Consider the following 27,214-nt stretch of genomic DNA (forward strand, 5'->3'; position numbering starts at 1 on the left):
GACCTGCAGTGTATACAAGTCAACATTGTATCCTTGAATTAGACCTGGCTTTCTGCGTTTTTGGACATGCAAGTAGTCCTTGCTCCTCAATTGGTGGCAGCTTTACATTCCCACATTACTTTCTTTTTCTTGGTGAGCACAAGCCTTTAATAACTAATTTGTTTCTCAAATTTGAAAACAGGAGTGGTGCCCCAACCAAAAACTTATGTTCAGATGCAACTTTTAGAAACCATAGCAAAATGTCTTGTAAAATGCTTCTTTGATAGTTACTTGTTGCTATGTAACAAATTTTTTCAGAATTTAGTGACTTAAATCAATAAACCTTCATTATCCTCTTAAGTGTCTATAAGCATCACGCATTCAGGAGCTGCCTAACTTGGGATTCTGGCTCAGGTTCTCACAAGTTTGCAGTCAACCGTGGCTCACTCATAGGACTGACAAGTTGGTATTGGTTTCTGGGAAAATGTCAGAGTTCCCTGCTAGGAGGACTTTTCCAAGGTATCTAGAATGTTCTCAAGACGTAGCATATAGTTTCTCCTAGGGTGGGAATTTAAGAGAGTGCATTTGTGCATGTGTGTGTGTTAAAATAATACATAACAGCCGGGCGTGGTGGTGCATGCTTGTAATCCCAGAGGCTCAGGAGACTGAGGCAGGAGGAGCAAATGTTCAAAGCCAGCCTCAGCCAAAGCAAGGTGCTAAGCAACTCAGTAAGAACCTGTCTCTAAATAAAATAGGGCTGGGGATATGGCACAGTGATCGAGTGGTCAAGCACAGTGGATTTTTAATGGTTTATTTCTGAGGTATTAAGTACATTCATTCACATTGTGGTTCAATCATCATCACCAAGATCTCTGCAACCTTTTATTCTTCCCAAACTGACACTCTGTACACATTCATCAACAATCCTGCTGGGTGTGGAGGTGTACTCCTGCAGTCCCAGCCCCTTGGGACGCTTATGTGAGAGGATCACTTGAACCCAGGAATTTGAAGTCAGCCTGGGTAACAGCAAAAATCCATCTCAAAATAAAAATAAAGAAACAAAAAACCCTTTTTCAGTCCCTCATCCTCTGGTAACCTCTATGGCTAGGTATTCCAGCTATCTAATATAAGTGGAATCATAACAGTATTTCTCTTGGGGCTGGGGATGTGGCTCAAGCGGTAGCGAGCTCGCCTGGCGTGCAAGCGTCCCGGGTTCAATCCTCAGCACCACATACAAACAAAGATGTTGTGTCCGCCAAAAACTAAAAAATAAATACTAAAAATTCTCCCTCTCTCTCTCTCTTAAAAAAAAAAACAAAACAAAAACAGTATTTGTCTTGTTATGAGTGGCTTATTTTACTTAGCAAAATGTCCTTAAGGTTCATTCATGGTATAGTATATATTTGAATTTTATTCTATTTTATGGCTGGATAATTTCATTATCCAGAATGTGCCTTTTTTTTTTTTTTTAAATCCATTTGTCTGTTGGACATTTGGCTTGCTTTCTCCTTTTGATTATTGTGAATAATGCTGCTATGAACATGGTTATAGAAATATCTCTTAGAGTCTCTGCTTTTAGTTCTTTTGTATATTTACCCAGAAGTGGAATTGCACTTCCGGCTTTGGAAGTGTTGCACCATCACTTCCACCATATTTTGTTTGTTAGAAATGAGACCACATGCAAGGGAACCATAATTAGATTCTACCTTTTTAAGGAATGAGTATTAAACTTGCAGATATCTTTTAAAGTCATTGCAATTACTGTTTGAAAGTGATTGTCTAATGCCAGTTTTTCTGTGAGTACATACAAACTAAAATTATTTAGTAGTTTTCTAATATATGGTATTAATCTTATATCTCAACCCCTTTCCCCCCAGTTCTAGGGCTCAAATTCACACCCTCCAGCATGCTAGGCAAGTGCTGTACCACTGGCCTGTGTCTCTAGCCCTGGACCTTTGTCATTACTTTTTAACTATTTGTGATACCCCAATGGGACAGCTGTGATAAAAGAGATCCAGATTATGTAGAAGCACAATAAAGGGTTGGGGATGTGGCTCAAGCTGTAGTGTGCTCACCTAGCATGCGCACGGTGCTGGGTTCGATCCTTAGCACCACATAAAAATAAAATAAAGATGTTGTGTCCACCAAAAACTAAAAAATAAATATTAAAAAAAAATTCTCTCTCCCTCTCTCTCTTTATAAAAAAAAAAGCACAGTAAAAATTCCCTATGGAGGGCTGGGGATGTGGCTCAAGCGGTAGCTCGCCTGTCTGGCATGCGTGCGGCCCGGGTTCGATCCTCAGCACCACATACAAAGATGTTGTGTCCGCCGATAAATAAAAAAAAAATAATAAATATTAAAAAAATTCTCTCTCTCTCTCTCACTCTTTTTTTTTTTTTTTTTTGGTGGGGGAAATCCCGCGCTCTCTTTCTCCCCTCTCTATCTCGTTCTCTCTTCCCACCTCCCTTTCTTCCTCTTTGCTCTCTCCCTTTCTCTTGTCGATCACAGCTATTATTCCAGAGGGATTCATTTTCTAGCATTACAAATAGTAGTTTCACTTTACCTTTCTAAGTATTGAGACAACTTCAAAACTTCCCTTAGTGTCTCTCTTCTCTGGTGTGGTTCCTCTTTTGGTGAGTTTCTTGCTTTCTCTCCATCTCTCTCCCCACCTAACCTTTCTTCTTTCTCCCTGAATGGCACATGAGTTCCTGATCCGACAGATACTCAAGACACAAAAGCCTCACTGGGAGCTGTATCCTGGAGGACCTAAGGGTCTCACTCTCTCTTTAAAAAAAAAAAAAAAAAAGAACTAAACAGATTCCCCCTTTTAAAAAAAAAAATTCCCTATGGAGACCTTGCTGATCACCAGATCTGTGCTTGTCAATACTCAGTGGTCCATGGACTGCTTTGGGGAAACATTCTTTTAGGGCCCAGCTCCCAGTCTCTTACAATTAGTTGCTGTTTCCTTTGTCTCCTTCCATACCTGCATATCCTTGTCCTCTTTTGTATTTTTCTTCCTCTGTGTAGTGCTGACTTACTCATATATTCTATGCGTCACAACATCACACAGCAAATCATTCCATACCTCAGGAAAATCAAACAACAACTCTTAACATTGATTAGCACATTCAATGGCAGGAATAAGTTGGGTAGTAGTGATTGGTTAGTACTAGAGGGGGATTCGTTTGAATTGATTGGTTTAGGCCACGAGGGGTGTACGTGCTAAACTACATGGTTTCCCAACATGTTATCAACCACCATAAACTACTTGGGGGTCATCTGGCATCCCAGGTATTTTCCCTGTTTCATGCTGATTGGAGGTTGCTAGGGGGGTTGCTATGGGTCCTCACCTAGCCTAACTGAGTCAGGGACACCTGCTGCCTCAGACCTCTCCTGTTATTTACAGACAAACAACTCAGCAGGGTGGGTATGTGCTTAGGAGTGCTCTGTGGATTTTTCCCAGGACAAGGATCATGCCCCCTTCCTTAGGACTGGCCTTGAGGTAGAAGCTGTTGTTATTTATTTTTTATCTGTCCTTTCCAAGTTGAATTTCTTGGTGGTGATTCTGGGGATGAAGCCCAGGGCCTCATGAGCTAGACAAGTTCTCTACCCTACTACTAATTAATCACTTTTCATACTTTTTGACCTTTGGAATAAAGCACTTTTGTCATGGTGATCATCATGTGCATTTATCTTGGAAGTTGACACCTCTAATGGGATTGGTGTATCTTCTTAACATCTCAAATGTGAATACTTTTTTTATTTTGGTACTGAAGATTGAAACCAGAGTGCTTTACCACTGAGCTGCATCCCCAACCCTTTGGTACTTTTTATTTTAAGGTAGTTTTGCTTAATTGTCCAGGTTGACCTTGAATTTGCAGATTTGCAGTCCTACCTCAGCCTCCTAGGTAGCTGAGAAATCATTGGTTTATTTTGATTCTTTTTTTTTTTTTCTTTTTGGAATGTGTGAGTGTGTGTATATTTGTTTTATGGGTCCTGGAATGGATAATGTGATTTAAAAAATATTTTTTTTAGTTGTTGATGGATATTTATTATTTTTTTATCATTTATAAGCGGTGCTGAGAATCAAACCCAGCACCTAATACATTTGAGGCAAGCATTCTACCACTGAGCCACTGAAGGGAAAGCACAGAATGAGAAACTGATAAGCTAAAATGAAAGACAGAGACAGGCAGAGATACCAATCAATAGGAGAGAGAGAGAGAGAGAGGCAAAACAGGCTTTGAGTTCTGGGACTTTTATGGGGGAGGTGCAGGAATCAGAGGGGGTGGGTCCTAATGCAGGCAGTTCAAGGTTGGGTTGGTATGAAGGAGTGGTGAGCCTTTCTCAGAAATGCCCTTGAGGAGGGGGTGGGGAAGGAAACTTTTTCCTTAAAATGGTGGCTGTCACTTAAGTTGGCCGTTCAAATGCTAAGCAAGGACCTTATAGCCACAACCCCAGCCCAATAATGTGATTTTTAAAAAAGGTACATTCAGGGTCAGTGGCATAGCTTAGTATTAGGTCACTTGTGAGCATGCTTAAGGCCCTTGGTTCAATCTCGGGTACCTTAAAAAAAAAAAAAAAAGAATGCATCCATTGAACATTTATTGAATGCCTAATATGTACTGGGCGTTCTAGGGAGAATTAGAGATTTGGCAAATGCTTCTTTTCTCTGAAGGTTCAATACAAATGTTAAGTCTTCTCTAAAGGCACTCTCTCAACCTTCTAATATGTGATTAGTAAAAAAGGAAGTTTGATGAAAAAGTTTGAAGTAGTTGCTGCTTCTGTGGACAGTAACAGAGGAAGTAGGCTTGGCTCAGGAATGGATTGGGATATAAGTGATAGAAAAATGTACTTTAAGGTGGATGTGGTGGCACAAGCCTGTTATCCTAGCAATTTGGGAGGCTGAGGCAGGAGGAATGCAAGTTCAAAGACAGCCTCAGCAAGAGTGAGGTGCTAAGCAACTCAGTGAGACCCTGTTTCTAAATAAAAAAATAGAAAAAAAGGGCTGGGGATGTGGCTTAGTGGTTGAGTGCCCCTGAGTTCAGTCTCTGGTTTAAAAGAAAGAAAAAAAAAAAAAGAAGAAGAAGAGAGAAGGAGGGGAGAGGCTGCAGATATAGCTCAGTGGCAGAGTGCTTGCCTTCCATGCTCAAGGCCCTGGGTTAGAACCCTATTACACATAGACATACACACACCAAAAAAAAAAAAAAAAAAGAGGCCAAGGCAGGAGGATCACAAGTTCAAGGCCAACCCCCCCCCCAACTTAGCTAGACCCTGTCTCAAATTTTAAAAAGGGCTAGGATTGTAACTTGGTGGTAGATTGCCCATTGGTTCAATCCCAAACATGGAAAAATAGATAAATAGATTAAGATAGATAGATGAAAGAGAATATAGAGTTTGGCTGGGGATGTAGTACAAAGATAGAGCACTTGCTTAGCATCTGTGAGGCCATTGGCTTAAAGAGAGGATAGTGATGATGGGGAAAGGGTCATTCAGGTGCTTTGGAGAGCAACAGGAACCCAGATTTTTGAGCCCAGGCGGGCCAGCCATGGAAAAACAGTGACTCTCTTCCATGTGGCACTGGTATGGGTTATAGGAAGTCTGGGTAATCCTAGAGATATACTCTTTTACCCTTTCCCTCCAGACAGTATTACTGGGTCTCTTTGCTGATAGATAAGGTAGGGAATCCCATGAGGCCACCAAAATTTTCTGTAGTCTCTTTCCACCTTAGAGATCCTGTTGCTTGGTCATCTATTTCTCTAGGACTAGCAGTTTGTCTGTTTCATAATACAAACTCAGGAATGTTTGTTGAACAATACAATTCATAGGACATAGTCCCTGTCTTATAAAGTACTTAACAATCATGTGTTTATATGGATATTTAAAAATCCTGTTTGTGACTTAAGCTTGAAGTGCTTGTGAGGAATCTTTTTTTTTTTTTTTTTTTTTTAAAGAGAGAGTGAGAGAGAGGGGGGCACAGAGAGAGAGAGAGAATTTTAACATTTATTTATTTTTTCTTAATTCTTGGCGGACACAACATCATTGTTGGTATGTGGTGCTGCTGGGGATCGAACCCGGGCCGCACGCATGCTAGGCGAGCGCGCTACCGCTTGAGCCACATCCCCAGCCCCTGTGAGGAATCTTTATGAGGGAAGATGGTTGATTTTTGAACCTTATATCTGATTTCTGATTACCATTTCACACTCTATTTTGGGGGGCTTAGGGTAGCTCAGCGAGGCCCTGGGTTCAATCTCCAGCCCTAAAAACCCAAATCCCCCAAATGCTGTCTTATTAGCATAGGCAAAATTTATTCAAAAAGAGGTAGAAAACTTGATCCAGTAGTAACCACAGAAGTATTAGAAAATATAGGCAAGAGACTACTTTCTGAAAAGACCTGAGAGTAGGTAGGTAAGTTGATTGTTGTTCCTTCTCCTCCGTGTGTGTGTGTGTGTGTGTGTGTGTGTGTGTGTGTGTGTGTGTGTGTGTGACTGACTCTGGATGAAGCCCAGGGACATTCTACCACTGAACTACATTTCCAGCCCTTGATATTTTTTGTTTGGAGACAGAGTCTGGCTAAATTGTCTAGTCCTTCCAAGTAGCTGGGATTACAAATGTGTTCCACTGTGCTTGGCTCCCTGCTGATTTTCAACATCATTTTAGAAGCACTAATCTGTGTGGTAATATACAAAAATTAAATGACAGGTATCAGTATTGAAAGTGAGACAAAATAATCATGCTTGGGATGTGATGTATAGTTTTCCTGGGAAAAGCAAGAAGTTAAAAAAATTAGAACACTATTGATGCTGGGATTGTAGCTCAGGGGTAGAGCTCTCCACTAGCACCTCACTAGCACATGTGAGGTGCCGGGTTAGATCCTCAGAACCACATAAAAATAAATAAAATAAAGGTATTGTGTCCAACTACAACTAAAAAAAAAAAAAAAAAAAACCAACCAAACAAAAAAAAACACTGTAACAATATATACAGTGAGAACAATTGCTTCTGCTCCTTCTGCTTATTTGGTATTGGGGATTGAACTCAGGGGCACTTGACCAATGAGCCACATCCCCAGCCCTATTTGTATTTTATTTAGAGACAGGGTCTCACTGCATCCTCACCTCTTTTATTTTTATTTTGAAACTCCTTTTGCTAAGTTGCCAAGACTAATGATAGCTTTAATGGCCTTGAACTTGAAGTCCTCCTGCCTTAGCCTCCTGAATTGCTGGAATCATCAGGACTTGTAAAAGTATATATTTTTATTTACAGAGGTAATATGTCCCTAAATCTTGTAAAAATTCAAAGCATAAGCAAAATCCTCTTGGTCATTTATAATCTTTTCCCCCCTCCCCATAATTACCTTTTGTGTATGCATGCTCGAACATATGCATGTGGGATCTAACTCAGCACCTTGCACATGCAAGGCAAATGCTCTACCACTGAGCTACATCTTTAGCCCCCATAGCTAACTTTTATTGCTACTTTGGTGTTTAATATCTGCTTCTTCTGACTATTCCCATTGGTTAGAAATGTGAGTTTTAGGTGCAGTGTTGGTTTGGAAGCTAACATATCAATATCATCAGTCACTGTTAGCCACAAATTGAAGCTTGAAATTCTGTTCCCTTTTCTACCTGTACAAATTCCATTTACACCTCTTCTTTTTTTTAATAGTTAATTTTTAGTTGTAGTTGGACATAATATCTTTATTTCACTTATTTATTTTCTTATGTGGTGCTGAGGATCGAACCCAGGTTCTCATACGTGTGAGGTGAGTGCTCTACCACTGAGCCACAACCCCAGCCCAAACACTTCTTCTTTTTTTACATTGCCTCATTCTCTTTAGCCAACCTTATAGTTGTCTCCAGGTTGAACCAGGTGAAATTACTCTCTTCATGGATAAAAGCAGTTGGTTACCAGCCATTTTGTGAGTTCAAGTTAATGGTTTTAAAGTTTAATCAGCCTGGCACAGTGGCATACACCTGTAATCCCAGCAGTTTGGGAGGCTGAGACAGGAGGATCACAAGTTCAAAGCCAGCCTTAGCAATTTAGTGAGACCTTCAGCAACTTAGTGAGATCCTGTCTCCAAATAAAAACCAAAAAGGTCTGGAGATGTAGCTCAGTGGTGAAGCATCCCTAGGTTCAATCCAGGACTGAGATCTGAACATATGTGTGTGTGTAATTTCTTCCAAGACTTGGAATTGGCAGGCCAGATCAAAGACACTTAATAAAGTCCTATTACTAATGAAGCTGAGCTGTTCCCAAGGCCGATAGCAATTGTGATTTACCCAGTCTTACTGGGGTGATCTCTGAGATGGTCTTTGCTGCCTTCTCCTTTTTTGAAATGCAGTTCGGTACCCTACTCTCCTATTAGTGGCTTGCTTGTTTGTCACACTTATAGATAGAACAGTTTCTCTTGAGGAAACTTTGTCTCCTTTTGCTACTGTTAAGCCTCTTGGAGTAGTTTCTTCAGTTCTGCAGACAGTGGAATACCTTTGCCCAGTGGAGGAAAAAATTATTTTTATTTTTTGCCCAGTGAAGTTCTTTTGAGTGAGGGTAAAGCTTTCGGCTTTAAGGATGCAGAGACCCCTTCAGATCTGTGTGTGTGCAGCAGAGTAGGGAGTCTAGGAGTTCACACTTGATTTTATGACTCCCAACTTCCCAGACTTTTAGAAGGCACTGACCAATACAATTCAAAAGAATTTGGAATGTATCCTGAGTTTTCCCACTTTCTATTTTGCCAAGTAAGGATAATTTAGAGTAAATATTTAATTATATAGTTTGCATAGTTAATACGTGCTCATGGTACAACATTCAAAACAAACAAAAGGATATACCTTGAGTAAAATAAGTTTCATACTTCCTCTCCAGTTCCTTAACTATCCAGTTCCTCTCCCAAGAGGCCAACCCGCTTGATCATCCTTCCAGAAATAGCCCACGCAGTTAAATACAGGTATGAATGTATTGGCTCTCTCCCCTCCTCCAAATAAGTGGTAGTGCATTACTGTTTTATATCTCTGCCATCCACTGCCACTTCTTCACTTTTCTTAAACATATCTTTTAAGATCATATAAAGCTGCTTCATTCTTTTTAACAGCTGCATAATATTAGTAAGGGTATTTAAAAATTACCAGTTTTAATTTAAAAGGTATATTTCAACCCCAAAACCTAGAAAGAATGTGAATGCAGTACAAAGAAAGGTTCTGTAAATTAAATAAAATTTAATTCTGTAACAATTAATTCACTGTATTAGTTCAAAGACCCTGTCTTTGAAACCTCCTGCTGGTGATATTAAAACATTATATGTTAGGACAGATTGTTATTTTAGAGAGATCATCAGTCTCTGTAGGCAGAATGAATGAGAGAGCAAGAAGTTTATAATTGATATATTTTGTCCATTTCCCCATTTTACTGAGAGGAATAGATTTAGGAAATCCTGTCTTGTTTCCTACAATTGTACTGCTCAATTCAGGAGATTATACAAACAGTTTTTTGCTGTTAATGCTGTTAAGACAGCATATATTTATAGCAGCTGTCAGTTGGGTTGGCATAGAAGACTACTCTCAGGACTTTTTATCCCTTTTGTTATTTATTTATTTATTTATACTGGGGATTGGACCCAGGGGTCACATCCTCAACCCTTTTTTATATTTTATTTAGAGACAGGGTCTCACTGAGTTGTGTAGGGCCTTGCTAAATTGCTGAGGCTGGCTTTTAACTCATGATACTCCTGCCTCAGCCTTCCAGGCTGCTAAGATTATAGGCATGCTCACTGTGCCTGGCTCTGTTAAGTTTTTTGAGTAATACAGAATGTGTGTACGGTACCATTATTTGAAAGCATGCAGTGTCATTCCTGTGGGAGGATGCACATGAAGTATAGAGGCCTCAACTTGTTGAGGGTCTGACATTGGAATGGGAAGTTGGAGTCTGAGAACCTTGGAATTGAAAAATTCACAGGACACATGACCTTTGGGAAGAATAGGAAGAGCAGAATTCATCTACTGAACATTTATTGAGTATTCAGTGTATGCAAGGTACTGTGATAGGTAAATGCTGAACAAACTGCCTTAGAGGACACGAGTGGGAAGTTTGAAGAAGACATAATATATAAATACTATTCATTTAAGTAGCACCTACTTATTATGACAGTACTATTCTAGGTGCTGGATATAGGAGAAGGAGGGAAATGTGTAAATCCAAGTTGTAGGGAGAAAATGTTGGTAGACCCTAAAATTTCTTACTCCAAAATAATAATTTGATTAATATAAGTCTATTTAAGAGAGCTGCTTCTTATGATATTTTTATTTTTTGTTTGTTTATTTTTTGGTAGTGGGGATTGAACCCAGAGGCACTTTATCTTTGAACCACATCCCCAGTTCTTTTTGTTCTTTACTTTTTAAATATACATATATTTTAAGTTGTTTATGGACCTTTATTTTATTTATTTGTATGTGGTGCTGAGAATGAAACCCAGTGCCTCACACATGCTAGGCAAGCGCTCTTCCACTGAGCTACAGCCCCAGCCCATTTTTTATTTTGAAATAGGCTGTCACTAAGTTGCTTAGGTTCTCACTAAGTTGCTGATACTGTCCTCAAATTCACGATCATCCTACCTTGGCCTCCTTAGCCACTGGGAGTATAGGTATGTGCCACCAACCCCAACTTTTGTTTATTTTTTACTAAAAAATTTTTTTAGTAGATAGAATGATACCTTTATTTTATTTATTTTTATGTGGTTCTGAGGATTGAACTCAGTGCCTCACACAAGCATTATCAACTGGGAGCTTGTCAGAGCTCTTGAACACTTTTCTTTTTTTTTATGATGTTGGCAATTGAACCCAGGGCCTCATGTATGCTGGGCAAATGCTTGGCCATGAAGCTACGTGCCCAATCCTTGTCAAAGTTCTTAAACCCTAATTTGGCCTACTGAATCAGAACTTGCATTTAAACAATATCCCCTGATGGTTTATATATACTTGCAAGATTGAGAGGCCTTGCACTGTATACTTGGTCTGGCCACTAACGCATGGGTCATAGAGACCTTGGTTGCTAAATATAAATTATACGGGAGTCTGGAAAATGACATTGTTTGTTTCCCAACTCTCAGTCCAGAAGGATGGGTAGAGTTTGAAAGAGCCCATGGAAGGCTGGGGGTTTAGCTCAGCTGTAGAGTGCTTGCCTAGCATGTACATGGTTTTGGGTTCAATCCCCAGCACTGCAGAAAAAGAAGAGCTCATCTGTTGAACTGACCACTCTTTTCTACAAGTAACCACTGTTATTAGTTTCTTGTGTATATATTTATCTTCTTTTAAAAACAGCTTACCATACAGTGTTCTGATTCACATTGTAGGAGAGCTTTCTACTTTTATATCGATTACAGAATGCTTACCGTTGAGAATATCAGGTAGAGTCTAGGTTGCATGATTAATCTAATATATTGGCACACATTAAATATAATCCAGTTGTTAAATATTTGCTTCCTGCTACCTGTGTGCTCAGCCCTTATGTTTATGTTGTCTCTTTCAACTGGTAACCCACTTTACATGGGAGAACTTAGATTCTGAAAGGTTAGTTTAATAGTTCATAAACTATGTAATATCTAGGTTGCAATTTGAACTAGAATGTTACCTCCATAGTTTATTTGACCCAATTACACAGAATCTCTAAATGGTAGGCCTTTAATACTTTGGTAACATTCTGTGGGAAGAGGTTTAGAAGGGTAACTTTTGGATATTTTCAGTGGATATTAAAGGAATTTTAATTCTTTTCTGACTCAGGTATCCAGCTCATATAGAAGACATTGACTACGAAGAAGGAAAAGTACTCATTCATTTCAAGCGTTGGAACCATCGTTATGATGAGTGGTTCTGCTGGGACAGTCCTTATTTACGCCCTTTAGAGAAAATACAGCTGAGGAAAGAGGGTTTACATGAAGAGGATGGATCTTCTGTGAGTAATAAATTTGGCAAGTTCTGTAATGAGTGAGATCAGCCATTGGGTAGTTTGTGTTCCAGTCTTTGGTGTTCAGTGTGAAAGTCAATAGCAGCTGGGAACCAGTCCTTATTTTGGCCTATAGTTGTATCCCTGAGATTTCTCTGGTGCCTGGGGCTATTCTTCATCTATTTGATGTGATTGACCTGACAGCTTATAAACTAACTAGGCTGGGCTGCATTGATGATGAACAGTACCTTATTTCTTTCTTTCTTTTTTTTTTTTTCCGGTACTGGGAATTGAACCCAGGGGCACTTTACCACTGAGCTACATCCCTACTATTTAGTTTTTATTTTGAGATAGGGTCTCACTAAGTTGCTTAGGGCCTTGCTAATTTATTGAGGCTGGTCTTGAATTTATGATCCTCCTGCCTCAGTCTCCAGAGTTACTGGGATTACTGGCATGCTGGGATTATTGGTGGAATTCTCAAGTTACTGAGATGCTCAGCACCTTGATTTCTTTTTTATATCAGTGTTTTCCTAGCCTGTAGAACAATGCCTGGCATGTAATAGGTTTTTAGTAAATATTTGTTAAATAAATGAATGAATGATTGAATTCTAGATCCTCTGTATCTAGACATCTAGATCATTTATTAAGCTTATCTGTTGCCTGATAATTTATAAAACTATCATTCTGCATGTGGATTCCATTCTATTTTCAAACACAAGGTCTTTTATGAGTCCTTGAGGAACCCAGAATTGGTTAGACTGCATTCTTGTTTTCTAAATTTTATCACTACGCCTGGAGCTTCTATTGACTTCAAAATGACTTACCCAGATTGTGGTGTAGCTTGGTGATAGAGGGCTTGCCTAACATGTATAAGGCCCTGGGTTTACTCTCCAGCTCTACACACAAACAAACACACAATAAATAAAATGATGTATGAAGTATTAGTTTTAAGTTTTTAAAATGGGCATTGAGACTTCTGTAGTAGTTCTGCTTATTTTAGATCTGACTCAGCCTGATTCTGTTTTCTAGTTTTTATCCTCACTAGGGAACTTGAACTCTGACTGGCCTTTTTTGTTTTTTCCTTCCAATATTCTATTTGATTGTTCAGTATTCATTTTACAGAATTTATCAATGCAAATCATGTGCTGGGAAAATATAAAATATTAAAGGTGAATGGTTGTCTCCCTTGGCAAAAGATCTTATAGAAGTGTGGGTGGCATTAAATAGTGTGATTGCTGCTTCCTTGAAGATGAAGTAGCTTCATTTCTCCCAGCTCTAAATTGGGTGTGTTCCCTGGTGGTCCTGGGTTCTTAAACTTGCTTTCATTGTGTATCATGGATATGAGGGGATTATCGTCCTCAAAGCTGTGATGTGCTTACCCAGATCTCCCTGGCTTGGGGAGATCTGGTGTCCCAGTCCTCTTGTTTTGATTCCCTATGCTGAACAGCAGAATCATCTTCCTCTTACCCAATATCCCATCCCCACTTCTCACTCTCTTGTCAAACCCAGCTTCTTTTATATTTGGTACAACGTGTGTCCTGTGGAATGCAGTTGGTAACAGGGTTTTTTTTTGTTATTTTTTTGTTTGTTTTTGTTTTGTTTTTTAGGAATTTCAAATAAACGAGCAGGTCCTTGCTTGCTGGTCTGATTGTCGTTTTTACCCGGCCAGAGTCACTGCTGTTAACAAGGATGGTAAGGCATTTGAGTTGTAGTTATTTTTACTTATGATTTAGGGGATGTTTATAACATGAGAGTTTGGTAGTGGATTGTCAGTATTTATTACTTATGAATTCCCTTTCTCCAAGTTAATCAGTATTTCAGGAGTTAGGAAAAGATTACAAATGGAAAGAAAGCTGGGTAAAAAGTTGGTTTTGACTCTTTTCCTAAATTTTAGTTTTTGTTTTCTAAAGCAGTCATAGTTCATCTGTCATTGTGCTGGGAAGAGTATGGGTTCTTACTATCTAGGACTTCCAAATATAATTTTCAGTAAGCTTCTGTTGTTCCTTGTACTTTGTGGAAACAAAGTCACAGAGTAAAGACATTAAGATGCAGGGTTACAGAGCACTGAGTTGGGTTGCCTTTGCCAGAGTTTGGAACTGTGAGGAGACAGGACAGGGAACTAGGCACAGAGTTTCTTTTTTGCTAGTATAAGGGTAGGGGAAGGGTCACATATGGTCAGGATTCTGGAACAAACTCTGGATCCAAGTGATTACCTTTTTTTTTTTTTTTTTTTTTCTTTTTTTAAAGCATATTCTACAGGATGTTTGTGATATGGCTTGTTCTCTGAAGTGAATGTTTAGAACAGTTAGGCTTTGTGGTGCTACTGTTAGAGGTGACTATGAAGCCAGATTACAGAGTTGAGTGTGTAACTCAGTGATAGAGTGTTTGCCCAGCATGTGCAAGGCCCTGGGTTTCATTCCTAGGAATGAAGGGGAAAAAACAAACCCACTTGATTTCCCCCACCCCTTCCCACTCAGTGAAGTTATTCAAGTGTTTGTTCAGTACTCTGCTAAGAGTTTGGCTTTAAGCTGACCAAATTTTGTCTGAGAATAGTTGAAATAATAGACTCCAAGCAAGGTTGTATCTTTTGAGTTAACTAAGCAGTTACTAGTCTTCCAATTTTTGGCAGATTAGTCCTTTCAGATAGCTCCTTGGGTCCTTAAATTACTTTTATAAGCTGTTTTCTTAGAAAATTCCTGTTATTATTTTTCATTTGTATCACATTAACCCAAAAAAGCCTTATTTTGGGGGAAGCTTACTTATTATTAAACTGCTTCAAATCATTTTAACAACAGACATGCTTGTGTGTGAAGAAGGAAAAAAAAAGATATACATGTCTTTTTAGATTCTTGTATTTAAGTTAGCCTTTTTTTCTTACTGACTTTTGAAGTCACGTGATATGAAATGCATGTGTTCTGTATGCACATAAATGTATTACTGAAAATCGATGGGCTGATGTGTGCTGATCAAGTCATGTTCTTCTTCAAATAATGTATCCATTGGAGGTGTGCTTTTTGGGGAGAATGGCTGTTCTTTAGCTCAGATAAAGTTCTGGTGAGATAAGTAACTCCTTAGATAAAAGGGGGTAGCAGATAGTGAGGAACATTTCTCTTTTGTTCTAGTGATATCCTAGAGTCCCATGGGGAACAGAAATTGGGCCAGTGGGTTTGGATGAGGGAATAGCAACGGAGGGGCAAGCTGACAAGGAGGGTTTTAGGAGCCCAGGCAGCTCTTTTTTAGAGGAGTGGAGGGAATATTAGTGGAGGCAGTGAAGGCTTAGGGACCTACAGTTTTTTGTCTAGTATCTGCAAAGCCCAGAACATGACATCATGGACTTGGAGGAAGAGGGAGAACCTGGTTCCAATCAGAATGAGGTCAGTGCTGAGATGAGCTACCAAGAGTAGGCAGGGCAGGAGCAGGATGGTGCTGCACATCATAAGACGGGGAGGAGGGCTTCTATATACAGGGTTTCATGAGTAGGATGGGTCTGAAATTTTTTGGAAGAACTATTTAAGAACTAAAAGTTGTTGACCACACTATTGGTGATAGTGAATTAGGTGTTTTCAATAATTTTTAAATTGGGGCAACCAGAGCATTGCAAATTTTTAAAAAAGAAAAATGTCTTTTCAGTTGTTTTTTCCATGAGCTAATATTATAGGTTATGGTTGTTTCTTTAAAATGGTCTTTTTGTCCAGTGAGTTTGGTCCAGTGAATTTTAGTTAATTGATGCACATGAAGAATGAGTAAAAACTTTTGCCAAAACCTCCTTTCCTGAAGTTTTAGGTCTGAAGTTCTATATTGTGCTGCCTGCCTTACTTGTTCTTGAGACTAATTGGATGAGGGAGTAGAGGATACAGAGTGGGAAAATCCTAAACCTGGGAACTTAGTGGGACAGGCTGGTGGTGCTATTGCCACAGTGGGGTGGTGAAGGAAAGCTGGCCTTTGTGGGAGCTCAGATCTGTGCCTGGTTTGGAGGTCAAGAAAGGACCCCCCCACCCCACCCCCAGTGCTGAGGATGGAACCAAGGGCCTAGCACATGCCAAGCAAACAATTTCAACTATGCCCCGGCCCAAGACTATGATTCTGACATACTGTCTTGGGGTTAGAGTTTATCCCTGGGAGCTGGCAGGCAGTTCTGTTTCATCATGATTCATTCTAATCCTTTTTTTTTTTTAAAGAGAGAGAATTTTTAAATATTTTTTAGTTTTTGGTGGACACAGCATCTTTGTTTGTATGTGGTGCTGAGGATCGAACCCGGGCCGCACGCATGCCAGGCGATCACGCTACCTCTTGAGCCACATCCCCAGCCCTCATTCTAATTCTTATGGGATTGGGAGCTATAGTGCTGGACTGTCTTTTTACTTCTTCCCTAGAAGTCTTTGCTCTGCCTTGCTTTTGTCAGTAGGGAGGGCCACCACAGCTTAATGGTGCTGTGAAGAGGAGCTCTGCTGGCAAGTTGCCTCCTGTAAATGACACTTCAGTCTTGTTAGTGCTGCTAGGAGGAAAATAGGGATAACAAAGTGACTACTTGTAAATTCATCTTTGGTCTGATTTTCTTGCCACTCTTAACCTCCATGGTGGTTTTGCTGAGGCTCAGCATTGATTGAGCAGGTTAGCAGGTGAGACCCTGAGCAGAATTGATGAGCAGTGACTGCTGACAGTTCGGAGTGTGGCATGATTGAATCAGAACTAAATAATTGAGAGTTTCTTAGGGTAGTTAGTTAGCACTTGGGAAATAAGGACAATTCCATATTAATTAGCTTTTTGTTTGGGATGGTTCTGTGGTGGTGGAAAGTGAGCCACTTTTAGTGTGAAGGCAATTGTAGTTGGTAGCCTTGGTAGACCTCCAGTCTGTGTTGGAGTAAAAGAGGGGATTCTGCTTTCAGGGACTCTTTGTTTGGAACCCAACTCTGGTGAGTTGACCTCACCTCTTTGCTGCGGCTGCTCTGCAAAGCATTCTCCTTTGGGGAAAATTCACGTAGGTTAGCATTTATGACAAAACCGGGGATCAAAACTGTTGATCTTTGTTTCTTTAACTTGGTAGAGAAGACAAATCAGGTCCCCCTTCCTAAAAAACATGCATGTTTTTGGGTCATGTGCTTCCCCTTTCCCCTAGTTCAGTCTCTCCGGGATAGTGCCCAAGGCTTGCTTTTGTAACAGGAGATGCTATGAAAATGTTCTTATTCTCAAGTCTCTGCTGCAGCAGTTCCTACTTTTTGTTTTCTTCATGCTGTAACCGATCCTACATTTGAAATGTGGGGAGTTTGATATATTGTGAACAGCTTTGCACAGAGATAAGAGGAAGATTGAGGCCCACACCTGCAGGTGCTCTAGCACTTTGCTGTTAACTTCTGTGGGGGGAGAGGATTGGTGCTTCCCTTGTAAATTGACTTGGTGGATGATAATTAGAATCACTTCTTGATGCCTTACTCTGTGACAGGGCCTGTACTAGGTAATTTCCATGTCTTATCTCAGTCTTTACACAAATGTGGAAAGGTTATTGCTATTAACCCTGTCCTCCTTTTATAAATGAGGAACTGAGCTCACAGGAGGAAACTGCCTGAAGCACATAAATGTTGGATCAGAGATCTGAGTGAAGGTCTATGGGACTCCAAAGTCCCTGACCTGCATTTCCAACAGTAGCAGGCTGTTCTCTACCAGATTTGGAGCAGGATTTTCCTAAAGGGACAGGAGTTGTGGATTATGCCCAGGTGTTCACTGATATAATGCTAGCATAGGTATAGGTGCTCTGTGCTTTCTGGAGCTTGGTGCTGTCTTTGGAACCCTGATTGAGAGAGAGGCTGTAGTCTTAGTCCCTGCTCAGTGATTATGGGCTCTTGCTTCAGATTCATTTGAGCAACTAGAAATCAAACAAGGATTTGGAACAGATGAGCAGTTTTAGAAATTGTCAGCCACAGAAACTAAGCCCAATAATATAAAATTGTTCAGAAGAAAAGGCTTAGGGGTAGAGAAGGTGGGCCTTCAATCCTGTGCATATTCCTCTATCCACCCGCTGAGACACACCTGTGGAAACCTCAGGACTTCAGGAACACACCATCTGTGGCCTTTGGAATTCTCTGATTCTTGGAGAACAAATGGGCTGGAGAAGGGATTCCACATTCACTGTCATGATGGATCCAAGAGCAGCAGAACTCTGTCCACAGCCAGGTGTGTTAGCACATACCTGTAATCCTAGTGATTTGGGAGTTTGAGGCAGGAGGATCACAAGTTTGAGGCCGTAGCAACTTAGCAAGACCTTATCTCAGATTAAAAAATAAAAAGGGCTGTGGATGTAGCTTAGTGGTAGATAGTTCCTTGGTTCAATTTCTAGTACCACAATGAACAAACAAAAATGCCCACAAAAAAAATTGCACAGTCCAAAGTCATCTGTGTATCCCTACTTCCTTGATCTTGGAGAATATAAGCTTACTGGGCATCATTAGTTCTGTTCTTAGCAGACTTTCAGCTATTCCTGGTTGCTCTAAGATTGTCTGATATGTGAAGTTCTTAACCCTCTTCTTAACAGAGAGGCAAGGCTGGGAAGGTTTGTTTGATTTGGTACCAGTAAGGGCAGAGGTTCCTAAGGTGGTAACCTTGTGTCAAGTTAGAGGAGATACTGCCGCAGTCTGGCTGGGCATAATTCAGGAGCCACTTGTCAAAAGAAACGATCTTTATTTTTAGAACCACACTCTGCACCACACAGTTCCTCAGGAAAAACCCTCAGAGCCCAACTGCCACCACCGGCTTCCCACAAGCCTCTCCACCTACCCCACCCCTCCTGTTCTTGAGGCCGATTGGCTGGGTCGTGTGGGTGGAGCCAAAAAAGTCCCCCAATGAGCAGCTCCGTGGTCTGAAAGGGTGGGGAAACAGCCCAATGAGCATCACCGCAGAGGAGCCAATCAGTTGGCAGCTAGAAGTTTGCTGGGCTGCTGTGAGCCAATCATCAGCTGGCAGCTGGAAGTTTGCTGGGGCCCCTTTGGCTGTGGCTCTCAACAAGATACAACAGGATATGCTGTTTTCTTTGATGCTAGGGTTAAAATCCAGGGCCTCATTCATGCTAAGTATGTGCTGTACCACTGAACTATCTCCCCAGCCAAGGATGTATTTATTTTGATTTTTTGACATTTACATGGTATTCATTAGATGACGTTTGTGGCCACAGCAGAGTTCTGTTATCAGCCACCCATGAGAAAATTTCCCAGGAAGACCTCTTTTAGTTATACATGAAACCATGAAAGTAGATTTTGGGGCTTTCTCCAGAAGTGGGCCTAAGCCCACTATTGTTGTCTATTATTCTTACATAAAAGTATGTTTATTTATTTAGGTACCGGAGATTGACCCAAATCCCCAGCCCTTTTTATTTTTTGCTTTGAGGTAGGTCTCACTAAGTTGCTCGGGGTCTTGCTGAGTTGCTGCAACTGGCCTTGAATTTGTGATCCTCCTGCCTCAGCCTCCCTATCACTGGGATTACAGGCAAATGCCACCACTCCTGGCCCTTCTGATTTATTGAAGCCCAAATTAGGCCTTGTTCAGCATGATCCTGGGAGGAAGTTCCAAGGTGATCCCTTGTAGTCCCTTGTAGGTCAAAAAAGTCAGGAATAGGATATTGATATCTAAGGACAAGGGGCCCTTTGAGCACTTTTGACCGTAGTTTGGGTCATTTCATAGTGGCCAGCAATGTTCTGGGCGAGTGGTTTGGATTTAGGCTGAGCAACTTGAACTATGGGCATTGTGAGCTGGTGGAAAAAGAACTGGTCAGAGGATCATAGACAGTCTTGGGTTCTCATCCAAGCCTTAGACTTCCCATGGAACTTGGAGTCTTTCATATAAGGCTTCATTCTGGAGTCTGCCTTCAAGAGGAAGCTCCAGAACTAATTAATTAAGCCTCAAAATTAACCCCAAATAGTTGCCAGATACTACTACTTAATATTGCCCGTTTGGATTGTGGAAATGTCTGTAGAAATGACAGTTTTTATTTTGATGTTACTGAACTTTATTGATAAAACAGTTGAAAGTATAGGCTTGGGTGACTTACCAGCAAATTAAATTTTACTTTATATTTTTGTTACTGGGGATTAAACCTGGGGCACTTAGCCACTGAACTATACCCTCAGCCCTTTTTATTTTTTATTTTATGAAAAGGCCCCATCCCCACCCCAAGTTGTGTAGGTCCTTGCTAAATTGCCGAGGCTAGCCTTGAGCATGCAATCCTACTGCCTCAGCCTCCTGAGTTACTGGGATTTTAGGCATGCACCACTGTGCCTGGCTGATTTTTTCCCGATTTTACTAGAACTGGATTCTTAAAACTCCCCCATCCTTCTCCCTCCCACTTCATTTCTAGACTGTGCGGAGCAACATTACACTTGAATGAGCAGGGTCTGTTGAGAATTCTCAAGTATCACTGTTACTCTTGCTTGCCAGTACGCTCACAGTATAGACAGTTTTTGGAAAGAGAAGAACCTAGACCTCTGTTGTAGGGACTCAAAAATCATTATTGCGCTGCCTAATGTAGAGAATTGTTTATGTTTCCATTCTTAGTCTTCCTGGATCATCTTCTGCCGTCTCATTGCTGATGTTTTTACTCCACCAAGCCTGTTTGTGTATCCTGATATCTTTGCTAGTCAGTTTCTTTCTGATTGGTGATATAGTGGTAAATAATCACCTTTATTTTGTAATGCCCAGGAGTAAAGGTCAGTAGGTGATTATTAATTGCCTATGGCAGTGCTTCTCTGACTTTGGTGTGTATCAGAATCACCTGGAGGACTTGTTAAAAAAACAGTTCTATGCCCCACTCCCAGAGTTTTTTGATTCAGTATATCTGAAGTGGGGCTGGTAAGTACTTGTCAGTACTCCTGACAAGTTCCTGGGAGTACTGATGCTGCTGGTCACACTCTGAGCACTGGGCTGCTGTGACCCAGGCACTGTATGAGGAAGAAACTGATGCAAGACATCGTCTCTGTCCTGAAGAACCTTCCTTCAAGTTAAGATATGTATGTATATGAAGGTAAACCTAAATGTGGAGTTCTGCAGGCCAGGTGCCAAATGAATCTGAGGAGTTCAGAGCAGACTGAATTTGCTAGTAGTATAGAGTCCAGGAAGCTTTCACAGATCTGTTATGGTCATTTGAGCTGACCATGTAAGGATCAATAAGTGGCACCTTCCAGGCAGGAAAATATTTTGATAAAGATGTGGAGATGGGAATGTTAAAGGCACTTTTAGTGAATAGCAAGTCACTTTGAGTTGGTGGGTATTTGATGCTAGTAAAGACAAATAGTCTTGAAAAATGGGCTCAGACTGTGTTGGACTTTGAATACTAGGGTTGGCTAACTATTGACAAGCTTTGTTTAGGACAGAAGGAAATTTGATGTGGGGAGGGAATGCACTAATGAGGTTTTTAAAAGCTGGGCATGGTGGCAAGCACCTGTAGTCCTAGCTACTCAGAAGCCTGAGGGAGACGGATCCTTTGGCCCTAGGAGTTTAGGAGCCAGCTTGGGCAATATAGCAGACCTTGTCTTTAAAAAAAGAATAAAGAAAAAGAACAACGTAACCAGGAGATCTTAAATTCCTTGTTGCATTCTTCTGTTCCCACTTGTCAGGGATTTTTATTAGGTGGAAAATCAGTCCTGAAAATTGAACCATGTTTACTAATGGTAAACCATTACATAATTACCAGTTGTTAACTGGTAATCTTGAGAAGATTAACTGTGACTTTTTTTTTTTTTTTTTTAAATCTCTGCGAGTTTGGGGGAAAGGAATACAGAATTCTGCTTCTAAGATGCAAAGTTTTGAAAACTTTGGTTTGTGTGCAACTAATGAGAACTGTTGTTGAATTTTTATTTGGGAAGATATGAATATTTGGTGGTTGGGGATGTAGTCTAGTGGTAGAATTTGGGCTTAGCATGTGCAAGGCCATAGGTTTGATCCCTAGCACCCTCCCCGCACCGCCAAAAAAAAAAAAAGTGGTGGTGGGGGGAGTGATCCTTAACTATCTCTTCTAATGGAAATAAAATAAAACTGATAGTAGAGCAGGTAGCATTTAGTGTTTTGGCTAAGTCTCTTTTCAAATACCATAATAGGAAGTTAATTCATATGGATTTTAAGATTAATCACAGAAAACATACTTTTAGCAGAATTTTTGAAGTTTTATTTCTTGGGGGTGTAGCTCAGTGGTAGAGTTTGTGTTTAGCATGCAGGAGGCCCTAGATTTGCTCCTCAGTATCAAAAAACAAAACCAAAAAGATGTTACTGCCCCCAAGCCCAGAAAATAAATATTAAATTACAAAAATTAATAATTCACCAAGGAAAAAATAAGTCTGCATTTTCCTCACATTCTTAATTGTTTTATTTTTCTTTGGTTTTGGCCTAAATTCAATGTAGACTATTTTTATTTTAATGAAGCATTATAAAAATTAGATTTTTTTGATAGATTTTGAGTTTAATAGATAAAAATTAAACTGTAATCCTGACTAAGAAATGAAGATAAGCATGCTATAATCTTGTAACATAGGATAAAATTGATTTTTTTTTTTTTTTGGTGGTGCTGGGGAGCAAACTCAGGGCCTCATTCATGCTAAGCAAGTGCTCTACCACTGTGCTACATCCTTAGCCTTGAATGTGATTCTTAAAAAAAGTTTTTAAACTCACCTAAATGTATTATGTGGTTGAAGCTCTCTTGTGTTTATGCTCTGAAAAATTGCTGCTTCCATGAAACTACAAGTTAAAATAATATCTTCTTGAATTTTAGGTACTTACACTGTGAAATTTTATGATGGAGTAGTTCAGACTGTCAAACATATTCATGTCAAAGCTTTTTCCAAAGATCAGGTGAGAAATGTGGTTTCCTGCTTTGTGTTATGAATAATGCTAACTTTGTACTTTTGTTTCTTGAATAAAGACATTACATTTGTTTATGATGGCAAGTCTTTATTTCCTCCACCTGACACAGTTTCACCGGAAAGTAATACATGAGTTTTCAGACGTTGTAAATATTGTTTATCTTTGCTATTTCTTTTTCAAATTGTCTTTTTCAAAAATGCTGAATATTTGGACACTACCAACTGATATCTGTTTTCCTCATCTTTTCTCAAAAGTGTCTGATTACTCATCTTTTTTCTTCTTCCTTGCCCTTCTCCCATGGTTGTTACCCATCACAGGGAATCTGTCATAACACTAGAGCAGAACTGGAACATGTTTTCCCCTGTTCTACCTTTGTCCTTTACCATGACTTAGGACCATGACTTGGGTGGTTTACACACTTACCCTTTGCTGTGGATTTAGCATTCACTTGTGCTCAATATGTCTGATTCAGGAATTTAGTGTCTTGGTGTCCCATGCACCTTGTATGTACTTGGCTTGAGCATGGGGTGTGAGTTTTGATGTTGGAAATATGGTCTAAACAGATAGGAGCCTGTAGATTGTGTTGCCTACTTTAATCATGATTTTTTTCCCCTGTTAATTTCTGTCATCTTGATTAAAAAAAAATATATATATATATATATTTAGTTGAAGTTGGACACAATACCTTTATTTTATTTGTTTTTATTTTTGTGTGGTCTCTGGGATCGAACCCAGTGCCTCACACATGCTAGGCAAGCGCTCTACCACTGAGCCACAACCTGGGCCCCAATTTAATATTTTAATGAAATAGGTGAAAGGAAAGTAGAGATCAAAATTTGGATATTAGTGTTTTAAAAAATTCTGTTACTGGTTTAGCTGTTAAGACAGCTAAAGGAAATTAGTAAAAGATTTTATTACTGAGACATTGTAATTGGCTACTCACCTTTCAGTGATTGTTGATGGGATAGTATTTGGTGATTTTTTTTTTTTAAACCCCCATCCTGTCTTTTCCTGTGATGAGCAAATGTTTTGACTTATCACAGAATGAACAAATGTTTTGACTTATCACAGATTTTAACAAATTCTTCTATACACCCACTGAAGAATGAGAGATGATCATACCTTTAAAGGTATCCTCAAAAATGTTTTTACCTTCTGGGTTTCCTTTAAAAAAAATTGACAAAATTATAGAACTTTGGTCCTAATGATACTTTCTCTTTGATTATTTTTCCTTCAGGCATTTAAAGAACTATACGGTAGTCTAAAATGTTATTTTTGCCTTAGATTTGGCATTTGTGTTAAGTTTGTCGAATGAATATATTTGAATATAGATAAAAATAACTGAATTATGAGCTTGTCCAGAATTGGCAGATTGTATTCAGAACCTCCCAATTACCAGTTTGTGTTTTTCTCTATGCTAAAATGGGGCATTAGCATATGCTAGCAAACTGAGGTAGGCCTCTGAGAAGTCCTGAGTCTATAGAATCAGGCTGAGGACAAGCAGGTCAGAGCCTGAAAGCATTTTTTAGAACACCTCTGTCAGAAAAATTGCTTCCAGAAAAGATCCTGGGTAGTTGTCGGTCCTTTTATCCATTCTCTAGTGACCTCATCATCATTCTTTGTCTCAGAAGAAATTGATCGCAGTAGTTGTTTTATTTAGTATGGGTCCTCAAATTTTGGGGTGTATTTTCAGTGGTATTTTGCATTATGTGACATGGCAAATGTCCTCTTTTAGTTTCTCCATAAATTTGCAAACAGCCTCCTAATTTTTGATTTGCAAATAATCACAAAGTGTGTTTCATCGCTATTTTGCTCATTTTAGAATATTGTGGGTAATGCTAGGCCTAAAGAAACAGATCACAAAAGTCTTTCATCATCTTCCGATAAACGAGAGAAATTTAAAGAGCAGAGAAAAGCCACAGTCAATGTGAAGAAAGACAAAGAAGACAAAGCCTTAAAATCGGAAAAGCGACCCAAGCTGCCCGACAAAGAAGGAAAGTTAATCTGTGCTGAAAAAGGGAAGGTGTTGGAGAAAAGCCTTCCCAAGAACGAGAAGGAAGATAAGGAGAACATTTCAGAGAATGACAGAGAGTACTCTGCAGACACTCAAGTGGATAAAAAACCTGAAAATGACATTGTGAAGAGTCCACAGGAGAACTTGAGGGAGCCAAAAAGAAAACGAGGCAGACCCCCTTCCATAGCTCCTACTGGTGAGTGTTCCAAGTGGGTTCTGCAGTGGGTGATGCCAGAATGTTCTTCTGTGGCCTTTTGCAGGTCTTTCTACCTTCTGCACTTCAGTTCTTCGTATTTGTGACTGACTTTGGCTGTGATTGAGAGCACGTTGTACCAGGGACCTGGCTCTAAGTGAGGCATATTCGGGAGTGTGTGCAGGACCCAGCTTTGGGGTGGTAGACTCTCCACAGAGACTTCAGCTTACATAACAAAGCCCAATGAGCCAAGACCTTTTGCTTGTCTATTCAGATGATCTCAATTGAAAGAAGCCTGATAAAACCTGGCATTAGGAAATATAGTTTTAATGAGACAGATAAGAAAGAGGAAAAGAGGAGGAGGAAAATGGGGTAGGCAGGGGCTGCGAGTGTAGCTCAGTGGTACAGCATGACCTAAGAATACATAAGACCCTGATTTCAATTCCCAGAACAAAAAAAAAAAAAAAAAAAAAGGAAAAAGTGGTCCAGAAGGATGCTGGAGCTAGGGAGGCATAGGTACATTATGAAATCGATCTCTCTAGAGAGTGATTATTGATAGGAAATTTTCATAAGTCTAAATAAAAAGCTAAGGCTGAGTCTGTGTAGCTCAGTTGTTTTTTGGGGGGTTGGCTAACTTCATTTAGCATTATCTTCTCTAATGCCATCCATTTACCTGCAAATGTCATGATTCTATTATTGCTGAGTAAAATTCCATTGTGTATATATGCCACATTTATATAGAGTACTTATGTAGCATGTGAGAGGTCCTGAGTTCAATCCCCAGCACTACAAAATAATAAACAGTAAAATAAAAAGTTGAGATGGTTAATTGATAAGAGTCAAAGAAGACATAGATTTGGAGGAAGATATAGTTATTTTAAAAAGAAGTATAAGTTTGGAACTCCTAGAAAGCCAAGGATGAAACAAATCTTGATTTCTTCCTAAGCCAAATACTCATTTTCCAGATTGATTGTGTAAATGAAGAATCTCCTAGGGTTCTAGACCAAACCTGTTCATGATTAAATATGTGGCGTTGATCTTTAGACATTCTTCCTTGCATATTCCCTATACAAATATTGAAAAACTGTGAATCTCTTAGCACATTTTTAAGTAATATCTAGTTTTTTAAAATGCGAGGTTAAATAACTTCAAATAACTTTAAAATATAAAGTTTGACATAAAATATATTTTCATCAAAGCTGTGAAACTACAGTGTTAGTTCATTCATTATTCCCTAATATATTAGCATGCAAAGCCAATCCTCCTTATCAAACCAAAATGCCCCATCAGGGAAAAAGTCTACCTTAATTTACATCAAATAAATATATTTTGTACTTACTCCCAATAGACTAGCTTCTCATATCTGAATTCTAATTTTATAGGAAATTAGATAATAGACTGATTTGTCCTCAGATGAAATAAGGGACTTCCCTTATTTCAGTAACTATAGTTGGGTTTTATTCTCAAGAGCTGAGCATGCTGCTGGGCATGGTATTGCATGCTTGTAATCTCAGTGGCTCAGGAGACTGAAGCAGGTGGATTGCAAGTTCAAAGCCAGTCTCAACAACTTAACAAGACCCTGTTTCAAAATAAAAAGCCCTTTTTAGGGCTGGTGGTATATCTCAGTGGTCATGTGCCCTTGAGTTCAGTTCCTGGTAATGGGGGTGAGGGGGTGGGGGTGAGTATGTGGAGGTGGGGGCTGAGCATGCTGGACTTGTCCCTATCCCAGAATAGGGGCTAGATCTGTGTATAAGGTAGCCACAAGCCACATATGACTGTTGAGCACTTGGAATTGAGATGTGTTGTATAAAATGAACACTTGGATTTCAAATACTCAGTACAAAAAAAGTGCACAAACTCTTTTTTTCTTTTGTGATGATGGGGCTCAAATTCAGGGTCTTGTGCATACTAGGCAAGTACTCTATCACTAAGCTACATCCCAACCTCAGTAATTTTTTTATATTGATTACATGTTGAAATATTGATTTAAAATTTTTTTTATAGTTGTAGATGGACAGAATGCCTTTATTTTATTTATTTATTTATTTTTGTGGTGCTGGGGATAAAACCAGTGTCTTACACGTTCTAGGCAAGTACTCTACCACTGAGCTACAGCCCCAGCCCACATGTTGAAATGTTTTAAAATGTATTAATGTATTAATATGTTTAAATAAAATAAATTATTTAATTTGATTTTTTAAAACTTGTTAGTATGACTACTAAAATTTTAAAAATTATGTGTGGCTTCTATTTCTGGC

General features: G+C 39.5%; 1 protein-coding gene across 7 annotated transcripts in view; it reads left to right on the top strand.

The window, feature by feature from the left end:
* The window catches only part of Phf20 (PHD finger protein 20), a 126,324-nt gene that overhangs the window by 42,501 nt on the left and 56,609 nt on the right, over positions 1 to 27,214 (top strand). For 6 of the 7 annotated variants that reach the window (XM_040275986.2, XM_005329880.5, XM_021729561.3 and 3 more), the window contains 4 exons: positions 11,751 to 11,922; positions 13,521 to 13,605; positions 22,658 to 22,737; positions 24,572 to 24,959. Coding sequence is in view for 6 of the 7 variants with exons in the window: in XM_005329880.5 (XP_005329937.1) it covers positions 11,751 to 11,922; positions 13,521 to 13,605; positions 22,658 to 22,737; positions 24,572 to 24,959 (725 nt within the window). In the remaining variant the exon portion in view is untranslated. The remainder of the gene's footprint in view (positions 1 to 11,750; positions 11,923 to 13,520; positions 13,606 to 22,657; positions 22,738 to 24,571; positions 24,960 to 27,214) is intronic. The other variant, XM_040275984.2, reaches the window with a different exon arrangement.

The sequence above is a fragment of the Ictidomys tridecemlineatus genome, chromosome 5, assembly GCF_052094955.1.
Source record: "Ictidomys tridecemlineatus isolate mIctTri1 chromosome 5, mIctTri1.hap1, whole genome shotgun sequence".
Lineage (NCBI taxonomy): Eukaryota > Metazoa > Chordata > Mammalia > Rodentia > Sciuridae > Ictidomys > Ictidomys tridecemlineatus.